General features: G+C 39.8%; 1 protein-coding gene across 1 annotated transcript; it reads right to left on the bottom strand.

Moving 5' to 3' along the window:
• Positions 1-11182: 11182 nt before the first annotated feature.
• Positions 11183-14616, bottom strand: LOC124164279. The gene is made up of 3 exons (XM_046541530.1): positions 14525-14616; positions 11607-13048; positions 11183-11316 (listed from the first exon to the last, which is right to left on the bottom strand). The coding sequence occupies exons 1-2, from the start codon at positions 14606-14608 to the stop codon at positions 12341-12343; spliced, it is 792 nt and encodes a 263-aa protein (XP_046397486.1). The 5' UTR covers positions 14609-14616; the 3' UTR covers positions 11183-11316; positions 11607-12340.
• Between the last annotated feature and the right edge of the window lie 1438 nt (positions 14617-16054).

The raw sequence follows: 16054 nt of genomic DNA, 5'->3' as shown, positions 1-16054 counted from the left end.
TTATCCTCATTTGAAAAGGGCCAGATTGGCGCCCATGCGATGCCACTCCACGTGACGTCACAGGGACCTAGTTTCTATAGGAGAAGATAGGAGTTATACGTCGTCTGAGGTTACCAAAGCATGCATGAGGCGCAGAGCTCAGGGAAACATGTCTTAATAATCACTTATTAAAACTGGCTAAGGTCGGAAAGTTTTCCTCGTTTGATAAGGTATTAATAATCCTTATTTAAGCCAAGCGCTACCAGGCGGCAGGGCACTAGGCTACCCGCTGGTAGCCTGCGACGTATCAGCGCTAAGCCTCGCCTCAAGGTCACCTTACCGGGCGGAGGGGGAACCAGAAATACGACGTACGGAGAGATTTCCCATCATTCCTACTAACGCGTCGCGTTTTCGCGCGCTTGAAAATTTTCACTTTTCATTTAATCGCGAAAAATAGATATTATCATTTAAAAATCTAAAAGCGTGAAATACGTACTCCAGGAGTAATAATCTTTCGATTAAGGCAATAAAAAAATAATAGGAAACCACCCTATTGACAAATGCCTGATTTTTATTTATTAATGGTATTTATTGTACGAACACAAATATACATTCTTAGACTCACCAACTGTCTATTATAAGAATTCGTCTGATGGATGGGAAAGATAAGGTACAACCAAAAAGAACTCTTCATTTATCTGTTTTTACGAATAAGTTCAACAAAATAAAATGGGAAAGTTTCCACCCACTTTTCATGAATTTGTCAGGTCATTTGAAGTCCTGTTTATTTTCTCGTCCAGCAAGAACCGTTCATTGGGCTATGAGGTTATTCACGATAGTATTAGCAGCTGAATGGCCGGGTCCAGAGCGCCAGGGGTGCGCGAATCTATCAACTTACCAATTTTCGTAACGGTTAAGGTCGTGAATTTCTCAAGAAGTAGATGTCGAATCGATAAAATTAATATATATCTCTTTTTTCAATATCTGTCACTGTGGACAAGTTTCTTAACGTGGAGAACCAAACCCTTTCCCCTTAAGCTAGCCACAAGAAGGTTAACACCTGTTCTCTCCCCTTGACGAATGTCTAAAATAAAAAAAAGAAATTAGCCGCTTACTTTTCATTAGTTGGTCACGTCATATGAAATCCCATTCGTTTCCCGTTCTGGAAGAGCTTTACACTGAGGGAAGGAATCGTTCACGAGAGTGAAAGCAAAAATGAACCAGGTATTGCCGATGCGCATGGTCGAAGAGTAGCTGAGAAGCAGAAACCCTCTCGGCATGAGTTTGTGACGTCATCAACTTATCTGAAAAAGGCTTATGGGCGCGAAGAGCTCGAGGCAATCGTAAAACGATTCTCAATCTCTATCGCACTCGATAATACAATACCCGATTGTTGATTTCGATAGGTGAGGGTAGAGCTCACCACGGACTAAGCCTGAGTCGTGTGAATTTCAAACTTGTAAGTTAGGGAGGTCAGTACCTTTCCTTGGACCACCGTGGGGATTTTGAATTTGGATGTACGAAAGCTTAACCCGGGATTCGAATCTGGGACTCTTCGATCATTAACCAAGCGCTCTACCCACTAAGCTAACTCTCTACCGCCTCACATTCGACAATAGGAGAAATTCGGGATCCCATAGCGAGGGAATTTTTACGCGTCCACCGTGAATGGACCACGAGGCCCCAATCTTTAGAAGAGGCCATTCGGAATGTGAGCGGCCGATACCCACAAGAAGCAGTTCACCCATACCACACACCCCATGGACCCCTTTCCTCCTCCTTCTCCTTATTTTACATCCCCCCCCCCCACACACACACCGCCCTCTGTGCGATGAAAAGAACTCACTCATTCACTCCTTCCACACTTCGACGTTCAAAAGAATAAGGACTCTCCCACGCAGACGAATGGCCTCCTCCCCACCCCACCCCTTCTACAAATAATATTCCTTCTCCTCAGCCCACGAGACAGCAGAAAGGGGAGATCCCTTCTGCTCATAGGAGGCGAAAGACTGAAAAGGGAACGGGTGAGAGGGGAAGGAAGCCTGGGAAATACCGGGCTCCCCCCTCGGCGAAAGCGTTGTCCTGGCAACGGAATGCCTCCAAATATCTTTCGCGGCGAAAGAAATGACTACGTGATCAGCAAGGCTTTTCAGTAACTGAAGAAAGATTTCGTACTTTCCCGGCAAATAGACTTGGTGAGGAGTTCTCGGGTTCGCCACCGGGTCAGGAACTGCATGACTGTCGACGTTTCGATGCCCGACTCGGCCATCGTCCTCAGGGCCGAGTTATGCAGTTCCTGTCCCGGTGGCGAACCCGAGAACTCTTCTCTATTCATTAACTGTTTACGTGGTCATAAGCAAATGCATAATAGCGCCAAATTCCTCTTATTTACAATTTTTATCCCAATTATTCACTGCAATATTTGGTATCCAATCGTATACATATTTCCGACGAACTCATTTTCAGCATTAATATACACTTTGTGCTCTCGCTTGAATAGAAAAGTGTACAACATACTTTTTATTAATCAACGTGATAATTCATAATAACATTCCACTTACCTGCCGAATCTCGCTCTATTTTTGTTTGTCAATGACGATTGTAAGCCGATTTGCACTTATTGGCTCGTGGTCCTTATGTCATGACATTGGTGACGTATTGCTGGAAAATTTCGGGTATCTTCGACTTCCCCTACTGCCGAGGAGGGGAAGGCACGAAAACGTTAACGTGAAGCCTACTGAATACAAAATTTCGCGTCTCTGAATGTTTACGCGGTGTAATCATGTAAATGAAATCTTTCGTTTTCGCGACCGCGTAAACAGTTACTGAATAGCCCTACAGTTGAAGGTCCAATGGAAAAGGTCATTTCTCACGGCCCACTCTAGTAGGACGGGCAACGGATGGTATCTACATCCGCAACCAATCTTGTAGACTTAATTTCACAAATAATTGTTGCAAAACTGTGGTGAATTATTGAGTAATGATCATTACGAAATAATTCATGTACAAATTTTTGCATCAGAATATTATTTATCTGCACCGCCCGGAAAATTGCGCATTTCCGCCCACTGAAGCCACGTATTGTTTTAAAATTTTTGCAAATTTGCTTCTTAATGTTTTGCTAGCCTAATAGGGTAGTTTCCTTCATCAAAGAAAACGAAAGGCATTGATAGACGAATTTTAATGGTCAACTTTAATCTCATTTGAAAAAGGCCAGATTGGCACCCATGCGATGCCACTCAATGTGACGTCACAGGGACCTAGATGGTATACGAGTTGATAGGAGTTTTGCATCGTCTGAGATTACCAATGCATGCATGAGGAACAGACCTCAGGGAAACAACTTTTAATAATCACCTATTCAAATTGCCTAAGGTCGGGAAGTTTCCTTCGCTTGATAGGGTAATAATAATCCTTATTTAAGCCAAGCGCTATCTGCTGGCTGGGTAATTTGCTACCTGCTAGCAGCCTGCATCTTAGCGGCGCTCAAAGCCTCGCCCCAAGGTCACCTTACACGGCGGCAGTGGGAACTAGAATGACGTCACACGTTCTTTTCCCAGCATTCATACTTACTCAGTCGTCGCGTTTCCGCGCGCTTGAAATTTTTCACTTTTCATTTGATCGCAAAAAATAGATATAGTCATTTAAAAATCTAAAAGTTTGAAATTCGTTCTCCAGGAGTAGTAATCTTTCGACTTAGGCAATAAAAAAATAATAGGAAATTACTCTATTCATCTACTAGTTCATTTTTGAAAGCTTTTATGAATAATATCACATGCTAAAAGAGACGTGTGCAAATCGGAATTCCCATATGAACGCCTGTCTTCAAATGAGATTCAGGAATAATATAAGTACAAGAATTGCCCAGAAAGTAATGCACCAAAATTTTTTTTCTCAGCCGATATTTATTGTGCGAATGTTGTGTTTAAACGTCACATATACGGGCATAAATTCCACGGATGCTCGCGCGAAATTTATATACTACATATATACTACTATTTACATACAACAAATAGCAAAGCTGCAGGACCGTTTCGTAATGGCATCTGTAAGCGATGTGCATAGCAAGCAGCGTGCTGTCATCGAATTTCTCACTGCAGAGAAAGAAAATGTGGGGAAATATTCAAAATCGTTTGTCCAAAGTCAATGGGGCATCTGCTGTCTACAGGAGTTCGGCTAGTCACCGTAGTCAGGACGAGGTAAAGGTGGTTCTGCGGGGCTTCAAGATTTGCAGCGTCGGGGACCAGAGCAAGGATTGGTACCAACTAAGTATACACGCCATTGTTTCGCGCTGAAGGAAGGTCATAGAATGGGACGGAGATTACGAGGAAAAATAGGGTGTGTATTTGAAACATCATTCTTTCATGTGCATAATTCTCATTAAGTTCAATCGATAAATGTCGAAGAGAAAAAAATATGGTGCATTACTTTCTGGTCAACCCTCGTATAAATAAAAAAACCTTTGGCCGGATTCGAATGCATCCAATGAGCACGTCGCCATCAACACCACCGCCACCGTGGATACGCGAAACTCCGCGCGAGTCTGATTTCATTCAGCCAAAGTTCAATTTCATTCGGCGGTGGCGTCTTCATTTTTTCCACCTCCCGCTATCCTTCCCATCCTTGCATTACTTTCTGGGCAGCCCACGTAAAAATGGAAGGAAAAAACTTACTTAAACTTTGCACGTAACTTGATTAAACGATGAAAGTTTAGGTAGCTCAAAATATCTTTTGCGCCCCATCCTTAAGTGTTTTCTACATCCGCTACCGGGTCTAGTTGGTGAGGACTTGAGCTACTCGCCGCTGTGAAATATTCTCCGCTGCATTTTAAATAGTTCTGCAGGAATATTATTTATTTCGGGAGTTCCTTCGCAAGTCTCTTTTTTCTGCGTAAATTTCCGACCTTAACTTGCTGGTCCCCATGTCCTTGCATGTTCCCTCTTCTTTCCTCAGTTTCATCTTCAATAATTATTCCTCTCAGATTGCTTCCACCACATAACTTTTCCAGGTATTATTTCCATCTTTTCACTTTTTCATCGTTTTCAATCAAAATATTTCCATCCTAATCCCTTATGGCATTGCATCTTGTATTGCGTTCCTTGAACTGGTTCCTTACTATCCTATAGGCCGCTTACACTTTCCCCTGTTCGAGTTTGTTTTTTACATCTTCACATGTGTTAAATATCCATGGCGTGCTTCTCTAGATAGCAATCTTGTACTTTTTCAGTTTCGGCATTTTTATTCGCTCTCCTTTCTTTAATGAGGTCTGGAACTTCATCCATGATCAATGGCTTTTTCTTAGCAACTTTTATTCCCCCCAGAACTTCCTTAGCGGCCTCCTTTAGTCCGCTTTTAATTTTTTTCCAGATATCCTTCACCGATTTCTCAGTTGCTTAATTGCTCAATAGCTTAATATTTCTTAAAACTTAAGCGATTCATCGCGAAAAAAAGACTACTTGAGCCGTTGAAAGGGAGTAATGCGTTCTCTTGATTCAGCTAGTATTAAAACTCAGGCCAGGTTAAATATTTTGTGCTTCGCATTGGGAGCCGAGAAGTGAAAAACTATTTTAAAAGATAAAAGAAAACTTTCATGCAGATTGAGACAGAAATACAATTTCTACAAATGTACACTTTCTGTACTTATAAGTGAACGAAAAGCAGGAAAAAAATAATAATTTATTTTTCCACTCCTTTGTTCCCCACTGTTTCTTGAAATGCAGGTTTTATTTTGGCTGCTTTAGTTTCTCTGCTACATAAATTTTTCACTGATTTCTTTCTTTTTTGACATCCGTCATTACCTTTTCCATTTATTTTGTCCAAGGTCTTCCTTTCCCTTCTAGCCATCCACTTGTCCATCAACGATTGCGTTTATCAGGCCGTCATACCTCATATGGCCTCATAAGCAGCTTGGTCTTTTTCTAAAATTTTTGTAAGGCTCCTCTTCTCCCTGACTCTCCTGAGAACTTGCTCATTGCAGACTCGGTCGATCCATATTATGCTTATCATTCTTCCATAGCACCGCATTTCGAGTGCCTCCACTCTTGATTGCTCTGCTGCTGGCATCGTCCGTGCGCCACTGCTATATATAAACATACTCCAGGTATAAGTTCAGATGATCTGCTTCCTTATTTCTATGCCTTATTTCACGTTCACCCCGGCTCATATTTTTTAATGCAGGCCCTGGGGGCGGCACTGCAACCAGTAATAGAGCGTATCTAGTGGCGGGTTGGTAAGGAAAAATTTTATTTTCCATTATATTTTTAATATACTATTTTCTAATTCACTGTTTTCATATAGTTATTAAGTATTTATATTTAGCATTTATATTTATAAATTTAGTATACGTTATTTATTACGTATCAGCTGTGAATACACAAAGCTCATTTATTGAAATTTCGGTGCCAGGCGGCGTGACCCATCCGTGGGCTCGTCAAGCATTGTCATGTTGTTTCAGTCAATGGTATTTTGAGAGGGACGAACTGGCTCTTAAACTCAAATCCATACTCAGAGTATCTAACAATCATAATTTTTATGCTTCTTAGCCTTCAGACGTATACTTTGTGTCCACAAGACTACATATACCAATGCTATTTCAGTCCACCCATCAAATCGGAAGGAATATAAATTGATCGTCCTGAGGTACCGTTATATTGACGTGAAGATAAAACGGTGAATCACTGTTCTGAGACTATTTATTGCATTGCGATAGCAAAGTAACTAGAAAGTGTCAAAGTCCAATATCAAATTGCTTTTTTCTGTTCAGTCCTCTCCGCTGGTTCTCTTTTCATTAGATCAGTCAACATAATCCACACAGGGAGTCTTTTTGCAGACTGTGTCAGCATCAGTTTATAGCTCATTATACTTGTGGGATAATTCAACCCAAAAGTTAAGATAATACTTGTGATTGAATTTGCGATATTGTATATCTGAGCTGAAACTTTTCAGTTTACGGCTATGCACCACCATTATTTTATATTAAACAAACTTATGAGGATTACAGAGATATACCGTTATAATAACACATGAAGAGGGAAGGACCGGAGTGGAGATTATCATTTTTAGCCTAAATTGTCTGACTCTTTGGTTTCACTTCTGACTGTAATTATGAAGAGGGGGTTGGATCCGGCTTGCATTAGCAAGCTTATTGACGACGACTCAGAAGACGATCTGAACCAACCAAGTTGTTTGCGTAGGCAGGGGGTCCGTAAAAGAATACTCCATTCTTCTGAATCAGAATTGAGTAATTTCAGTTCAGAGACATCAGATTCATCTAGTGATGAAACTCAAGAAGTTCCTTAGGTCTTTATAAAAAAGGAAATGGAAATGAAACCTTAAAATATCTATCTGGCGGAGAATAATTCAGGATATAATACAACAGAATGGCTGCAGTGAAATAACTTCTACAGATCTAAGTATGGAGAGTGTGACCCACCGGTGGGTCACGCTGCCCGATGGCGAAAATTAATGTAACCCACCGGTGGGTCACGCCGATATGAACGTGTTAACTTTCCGGATTTTCTCACTGAAATACTTCTTTTTATATAATCCTCTCTTTCTCTGTGCTATTCTATCGCTAATTTCTTACTTTATCCTTTCTTCACTGGTTATTTTGCTCCTCCAATGACGAATTTGAGACAACTGTTCCAGTTTTGCATTTCCTATTTTATTATTAGAATTTAACCTCTTCCCGTTACACTTGCCTGATTTCAGAAGAACAAATGTGAAATCTCTTCAGTAATACAGGCATCATAATCGAGATTAAAGGCAGAGCTGAGATGGGCAAAATGCATGGTGAGGAGTATTTGAAATAAAAAATACCGCTTCAAATGTATTTGAAATGCAAAGTACAAAATACCTTTGGCTAGAGTATTTGAAAAATAAACTCAAAAATAGCGTTTTAAATACAGTTTAAAATGCAAAATACATATTTATGGAAACAAAGAGATCTTTAAAAAAATATAACCTGCCTTGGCACGTTATGGATAGTTTCAAACATGAAGGAAATGATAATGACGAAACGAAAACAAAATAATCTCTGAAACATAATGAAACATAAGTGTTATCAGAGCTACTTCAAATATATTTTACAAATGTATTTTTTATTTAAGAATGGGAAAATACCAAAATCTGTATTTGAAATACAAGATACATTCTGTCGTGTATTTGAAGTACCGAATACAAATTACAAATGTACTTCAAATACGTATTTTAAAATACTTGTATTTGAAATACTGCCCAGCCCTTAGGCAGAGGAATTACTGGTAATGGCGAAGGTTGTCGGCTGGTGAAATTTGTTGAAGAAAACACGGTGTAATAGGGTGATTTCCTATTATTTTTTATTGCCTAAATCGAATGATTATTACTCCTGGATTACGCATTTCACGCTTTTAGATTTTTAAATGACGATATCTATTTTTCGCGATTAAATGAAAAGTGAACATTTTTAAGCGCGCGAAAACACGACGACTAAGTATGAATGCTGGGAAAACTCCGTGTGACGTCGTTCTGGTTCCCACTACCGCAAGTGAGGTGACCTTGGGGCGAGGCTTTGAGCGCTGATACGACGCAGGATGCTAGCAGGTAGCAGAGTACCCTGCTAGCTGGTAGCGCTTGGCTTAAATAAGGATTATTAATACCTTATCAAACGAAGGAAACTTTCCGACCTTAGCCGGTTTTAATAAGTGATTATTAAGACATTTTTCCCTGAGCTCTGTGCCTCATGCATGCATTGGTAACCTCAGACGATGTAAAACTCCTATCTACTCGTATAGAAACTAGGTCCCTGTGACGTCACGTGGAGTGGCATCGCATGGGCGACAATCTGGTCTCTTTCAAATGAGGATAAAATTGACCATTGCCATTCGTCTAAACCGGTATTTATAAAACTAAATAATTTGTATATTATGAATACACTAATGGTGGGTAACGAATCGCAATCAATGCATTTCGTTTTCTTTGATGAAGGAAACTAAGGCAATAGGGGAACACCGCGCTCAAGGAAATAGGTGTAGCGAAGGCAGATGGAGAGATATTGGTTTATCTACATCTACAGAATACCTCGCAAGCCACCCAAAAGGCGTGTGGCAGGGGTTGTTAGGACACCAGCCGTTTACACATAAAAAATGAAGTGCTCTAACGAAGTTGGGACTAGCGTTTATTAAAGTCCTTTATGGTTCGGGGGAAAAACGATTTCCCATATCTATCCGTTCGGCAAAACATCTCTCTTAATTTATCGCTTCTATCGGACCTGGAAATATAGTGTGGCTCTAATATTATGTTCTCTGTGTCGCTCTTAAAGATATCCATTCTCAATTGTTCAAGCAATATAAGCCTATCGCGCAGCCTCAGCCCCGGTTGCAGGCCAAAGATCAACTAGGATGGCCCTTGGAGTAAGCGTTATGGTAAGAATTAGGAGGTTGATTGCCCATAAATTGGAGATTCGACCAAAATCGTCCAAAATCATTGCGGATTCATCATATTGGAGATTATTCTTTATAAAATTGCATCCAGAAGCGAAGTAAACTTTGAAATTCTTCGCCTATGTGTTACCGACTTCTGTGTCGTTAAAACTAAAAGAAAATGCAGCGGCCATTCCCAATTTTTTAAGTTAGGCCTCCTCAAGGAAATTTGGATAATTATGGGAGGGATTAGGATATTCCTGCAATTTATTCTACTTTGTAACGTTCAATACCTATACTTAACGCATTGTCAGATACATTGTCATACAATATCGTGGATCAGCTTTTAGTGTGGAGGCAAAAACGAAATTTCAAAAGCGTAGATCACTTGATGAATCTGATGGGTCTGATTGAGTCATTGTAATGATAGCGTTTGATTTTATGTTGTTCATTTCGATTCTTAATTTTATGTCCGTGAAATTTTACAGTCACAAAGAGGAAACGCATTAGGATTTTAATGCTATCTATGCATAGGTATCTATTTGTTTTGCTGTTTCCATTTCCCAGAACAATATTTTTTTCCAATGTTAGCCTCAGCATTTTCTCGGAACTATTTAGACCAAAATGCTCAATGGCAATGTGTATGCAGATGCATATTTGGTTACGAATATGATCTAAGTTCGTAATCCCTGAAACTAAGGCAATAATGAGCGTGAAAAGATACAATATAAATTATATACAATGCAACATTTATATTTAATATTGTACCAAAATATACCACTATACGGGAACAAGCTTTACAACATATATAAAAGAACACTTAGAAAAGTACAAAATATCTGCATTGCCAATTATTTTACTTTAAAAAAATTAGTTTCTCGTTGTACTTCTCGCCCGTTTTTCACTCATTTTTAGTCTTACAATCATATAAGTAGTCTGGTCTTAGTTGTGGAGGTTATACACGTGAACAGATATTCCCCTGTAATACACTTTATAATTCAAGTAGTTGGTTTTTCCCCAGAGGAAAAACCTAGGTCAAAATTGAAAGCCCTACCCCAAGGTATCCCAAAATTCCAATGTATCAAAATGGGAAGTTGAAATGGCAAGGTTTATACGCAGAAATAGATCTAATCGAAACCTAATTCTTTACCTTCTTCGTGAGAATTAGATTTAATGGAAATTGAATCGGAAATTTCTTTTTAAAAAACATGGAAAGTACATGACTTAGTTGATAATTTTACCCTTTGCAAATTTCGTTCTCCGAGTTAACGTGCGTTATTTAGATTTAACGGCAACGCCGGGATTTTGGAAGGTTTCCTCTATATATTCGTGCATTTTAGACAAAGAATATAAACGCATAACATAGCAGACAATTTTCGAATTTAGAGCACTAGGAGTTACAGGCAATCACTAGGAGGTAAGCGACCAATAAAGTCTATAATTGATGATTTATTATACAAATATGACTCGTTCGCTCGAAGAGTTCTTGGGTTAACACCGGGTCAATGGGCGTCCATGTTTTAGGGGCGTAGTGTGCCATCATCTCCAAGATGATTCTTAGCCTTCAGGGATTCTCCCTAGAGGCAATAGTAGGGTACGCCCAACTACACCCTAGAAAGCGTTCGTACCTACCTATCAGCCCAAGGACCCAAAGGGAAACCTGAGCATTCTTCCTACTATCCATTAGTTGGGAAAGCCTGAGATCTTTCATGTTTCGTTTGTGATTGGAAGCATTTATAGTACCAGAAAATAAACTCTTATTTACAGGAATTAATATTTTTTTAAATAACTTCTATCTACAATTCTAAATTCAAAGAATTTTTATGGCAAACACATTTTTTTTCATCTCTAAAAATAAGGGAAAACAAGTTTACAGCTTCAAATCACCTTGTATGTCTCAATTTGTAGTTCCAAGCTGAAAGGTTGGTTTACTCAAGCACTGAAACGAGAAGCATTAGTATTCACTTCGATATTACAACCAAATACTATCATATAAATGTATAAAATGTAGCTTCTAATCTAAACTTATCATTAGGATGGAATCATCTCTTAATTTATCATAAAAATTTACTTGGGACTTCATAAAATAAGAAAATCAATCAAAATGGCGATTTTATCAATTTTTTGAAACAACGGGCAAATATGAGGCATTAAAATCCGTGGGGTAGATTGTTTTCTACCCCACGGATTTTAGCTATAGGTAGAGATTAGGCACAGGGGCATACTTACAGGCATTTTAACAGTAAACTTCAGGTCACCATGAATACCAGGCCGAGCAACGTCTCCAAGAGATTCTTCAACACGCTCCCAAAGAATACGAATTCTACCGTGTGGAGGCATAGACCATTCAGGCATTCCATAGATCATAGAAGGGTGTTTTTGTTCAGCCTCATTTCAGTCAACCATCACATGACTTCGTCTCCTCAAAGGTAGAGTTCATAGAAGCAAGGTTTTTATTAGTCTTAAGTTAATCAGTCTTCATACTTTTACTTCTTCTTCGAGTAAAGTCAAGTGTACTTCGTAAAAATGCATTCCTCAGAGTTAAAGCAAGAGCTATTCATGCATCACAGAGATCATGAATGACGGTCAGTCTCCTGTTTTTTATTTAAGTTAATCTTCATACTTCTTATTCCTCCTCAATTGCAGTCGCTTTTTCGATCCTTACTTGTGAGTATGTATTCCACAGAGTAGAGGCATATGTCATCCATTCATCTTATAGATATCTCATAGGAGGACTTGAAGATGGTGGTTAAATTAAAAGGTAGATTATGACTGAAAGCCATACACTCGTACTTAGGCACTCCCTAAAAATCATTGCTGAAGTAAATATTTTCAGTTTCATTTCGGCAACCTTTCATCCATTTCCTTCTTCTTCAACGGCAGTAGCTTATGCTGTTGCGTCAGGTCTCGAACCACCGCGCTGAGAATCTCTACCGGACCCACCGCGTTGTTCATCCACATCCTCACAACTTGAGGTTCCGGAGTCGTTCCTCTGTCTCCTCGTACTCGTCATATTCGGCGAACGTGGGGAAGGGCTCGATGACGGCGCGGCACAGGAGGTCGTGGAGGTGTGGCCGCATCCTGGAGTGGATGTACAGCTCGGAGACAGGGTCCCGACCGAAGGCCACGGACGTTGCGAACGCGGCCGCGAACACACCGCAGTCCACGCCGTTGGGCTGCGACTGTACGTGCTCGAAGACTAGCGGCGGTCGCCGGCGGCAAGGGAACAGGCGCTTGAGGTACTCTTCCTGGGGCTGGGACAGGCTACGGGAGTTAAGGGAGTCGTAGACGTGGAGCATGGCTCCGTCGTGATACACGCAGATCCAGTGGGTGATGTCTCCCGGGACTTGGATGGCCCTGCCGGGAAGGATCTGCAGGTGTTCTCGGCTGCGGACCGGTTTGATGAACTCCATGGCGCCGATGAAGAAGACGTTGCGAGGGTTGTAATCGGTGAAGGCGGACAGGATCTCCTGGAACTTGTTGATGTGCTCGCCGCTCAGCATTTCTCCGCTCAGGATCTCGTCCAGCTCGGAGGCTGAGAGTGGGGGCGCCAGCTCTTCCTCCTCCTCCTCCTCTTTCCTGCTGCTCCCCTTACCCGCCTGCCCAGACCACGTACTACGCCTCGTAGCCATCCGAGCCTCCTTTTCTCCCTTCTTCCTCTCTACTATGCCCTAGAAGAAAGAGATTTAAATTGTAAAGCCTGAATCACAATATCCCATGCACAAATCCATGGATGCTGAAATGAAAATACACAGCCTTGGTAACTTTTCACTGGAAAATTATTTATTGGTACGACGCGTTTCGACGCTGAGGCGTCATTCTCAAGTACACTGTTTATAATGTCAACAATCCAATAAATACCCAAATTCTGGTAGGGGGGAGGGATATATAATGTATAACCCTGTATAACCCTTCTCCCTCCCCCCCCCCCTACCAGAATTTGGGTGTTTATTGGATTGTCGATATTACAAACAGTGTACTTGAGAATGACGCCTCAGCGTCGAAACGCGTCGTACCAATAAATAATTTTCCAGAGAAAAGTTACCAAGGTAGCCTATTTTCATTTCAACACGGATTTTCACAAAGTAAAAGCCGAATCAATTGATTTCATCCATGGATGCTCCCATGTGCAGGGTTTTATGGCCAAATCTGGGACGTTTTCTATAGTGCCTCAAACCAGGCTAAAATGATTTCGAGGGGATCGGGTTGGTGTGATGGCTAATGTGTCGGGTTCCCATTCCGTGGGCTCGAGTTCAAGTCCCGGCGGTGAGAGATAATTTTCAGAGACTGCCCTATCCCTGTTTGAATGCTGTGTGGAGGACCATAAAAAAACTTGGTTGAGGGAGGAGAAAATGTAACAATCAAAATCATTTAGCATTTAAAATATATAAAATAATTATCAAATAAATTATCAATAAATATCACAGAAGGCCTTAACATGAAACAAAAGCAAGCATCAATTAAGTTATGACTCTGATTTTTTATCCATCGAGCAAAAAGCGTAATCTCCATTGTGAAGAAATCCATTTACAATGAATTTTTTGACAACGGTATGATTAGGCCTGTTTACACGATACATTAACACGTACGAGTTAATGTCTGTTTGCATGAATGTTTTTGTGGACCGAAATAGAACACGTACGAATACATGAACCAAATTAGAACAAGTTCTATTTTCTGTGCATGCATTTGCACAAGTTGGGTGGTTACACGGAGCATTTTGGCGTTCATTCTCGCATTCATACATTTAGACATGTATCACTCATCTCTTGATTTGAGACCTCATAAGCTGAATTTCGGGCTCCAAGGTAAAAGTTGGAATAAATCGATTTCGGAACAAATGATTCACTCGGGATTGAAAACGCCTCAATTGGCATGGATTGATTATGATTTTTTGTGACCACACCAATTCGTAACACTGCGCCCTAAGGATATAATCACTCCAAAGACATCAAAAGCAGAGTAATCATGGTTAGTCCAAAAAATGAGGAATTTTAACGACATAAAGCACGTTATCGCCAAGATGCCTGGAATATCCATCCACACTGGATAAATAATACTTCAAAAACTCACAGAGTAATTTCCAGTAAATCGGTGAATTAATCTTTTCAAGATCGCTTTACAAATTAATAAAATCTTGTACTTACATCTTCCTCCTGACTCGCCAAAAGTTCCTGTGTACAGCTTTTGATGGAACAAGTAATTCGCGAACTCCGATTGCTGACACCCATGTTTTGGATGAAAAGGATAAATAATGACGTTGCTATGGAACACGAATTCCAAAACTTCTGTTGTTTATTGCGGAAAAAATTATCACAAAATAAGAAATGATTGCCCTTTATCATGTATTAAATCGATTCATTAAAATGACTATTGATTTTTTAGATCATATCAATTAGCACTATTCAACGACAATTATCAAATAAATTACTAGTAAACCAAAAAATCAACCACAGTTGAATCCCTAAGTTACTCATCGTGCATTTAAAAATTCCAAAAGCACGCAAAATCTCGAAATATCTCTATTATTATACAGTAATACACTTTTTCAACCCATGTGTTTGAGTGGGCCAGTTCTTGCCATTTCCTTCAGTATCATCTACGAGGAATGCTAGGATTGTAGCAATCATAAGAAAATGGAAGATGAAGGCAGCCTATTTTTTGCTGTGGTCTCACAATCAGCCACATCAGAGAGTAAAAATGTTTCGAAGATATGAGTCTTTATCTATTATATAGTAAGTATTTATTTGTTCCCTATTATCGACACTAGAAAAAAAAATATTGCTGAAAAATATAAGCCTTATACATGATATTTTGAAGAAATGATAATTGAAATTGACATCATTCCTTCCCAAACTCCAATGTCATAAACTATTAAAATATTTTATGGACCCGTAAAAACATGTTAACTAACGGCTATAAAGACTAATTTTAAGGTCAGTGAAACTCGCTCATGATGATCACGTTCATCATGATCACGATCATGTAGCGAAATCCCGCCTTTAACGAGGTGAGTTTCCAGTCTCTTGGACTTCTCTATGATCGCCAATGTTAATTTCCACGAATGTAACGAGTTTGGATGATACGGAATCCCCCCTATTACGAACCATTATTTGCTCCCTTGGGGAATTATTTCCTCTTTTGTAAGGAAATTACTGCCAACTTTGCTACTTAACCATTCCCTATCTTGGTGATTCCCACAGTTCCGCACAGCTACAGTTCAGAAGTCATTCACTGTTGCTGCCTCAAAGCTGTGGAACGATTTGCCGATACATGTAAAAGACAGTGCATCACAGGAAATATTTAAGAAAAGGATTGTCACCCACCTACTTTCTTGCTACCCAGGAACACTGATCATGTCATTTAATAATCATTTGTCTGCTCACTGATGTGATTAATACCTATTGTTGTGTTAGAAGTAGTAATCTACTTCTTGTTTTATTTGTTAAGCTAAATTTCCTTTTTTAAGGTTTGTGTTATTTATTTCTTGGTATGTTTAATGTTCGTTTTTCTGTTAGAAAAAGAAATTATTCTTCTCCAGTTTTACTATGTTAATTGTACTGCTCACCACTTTAACAATTTATATGTTCCAATTTATATGTTTATGAATCAACGCGGTGTAAACCCGGAAAACTATCACCATGTTCCAAAGGAGTTAAAACTCCTAGAGCAATAAA

This window comes from Ischnura elegans, chromosome 8, assembly GCF_921293095.1.
Source record: "Ischnura elegans chromosome 8, ioIscEleg1.1, whole genome shotgun sequence".
In the NCBI taxonomy this organism is placed as follows: domain Eukaryota; kingdom Metazoa; phylum Arthropoda; class Insecta; order Odonata; family Coenagrionidae; genus Ischnura; species Ischnura elegans.
The sequence above is the reverse complement of the archived record's forward strand: the minus strand, read 5'-3'. Positions and strand labels throughout refer to the sequence as shown.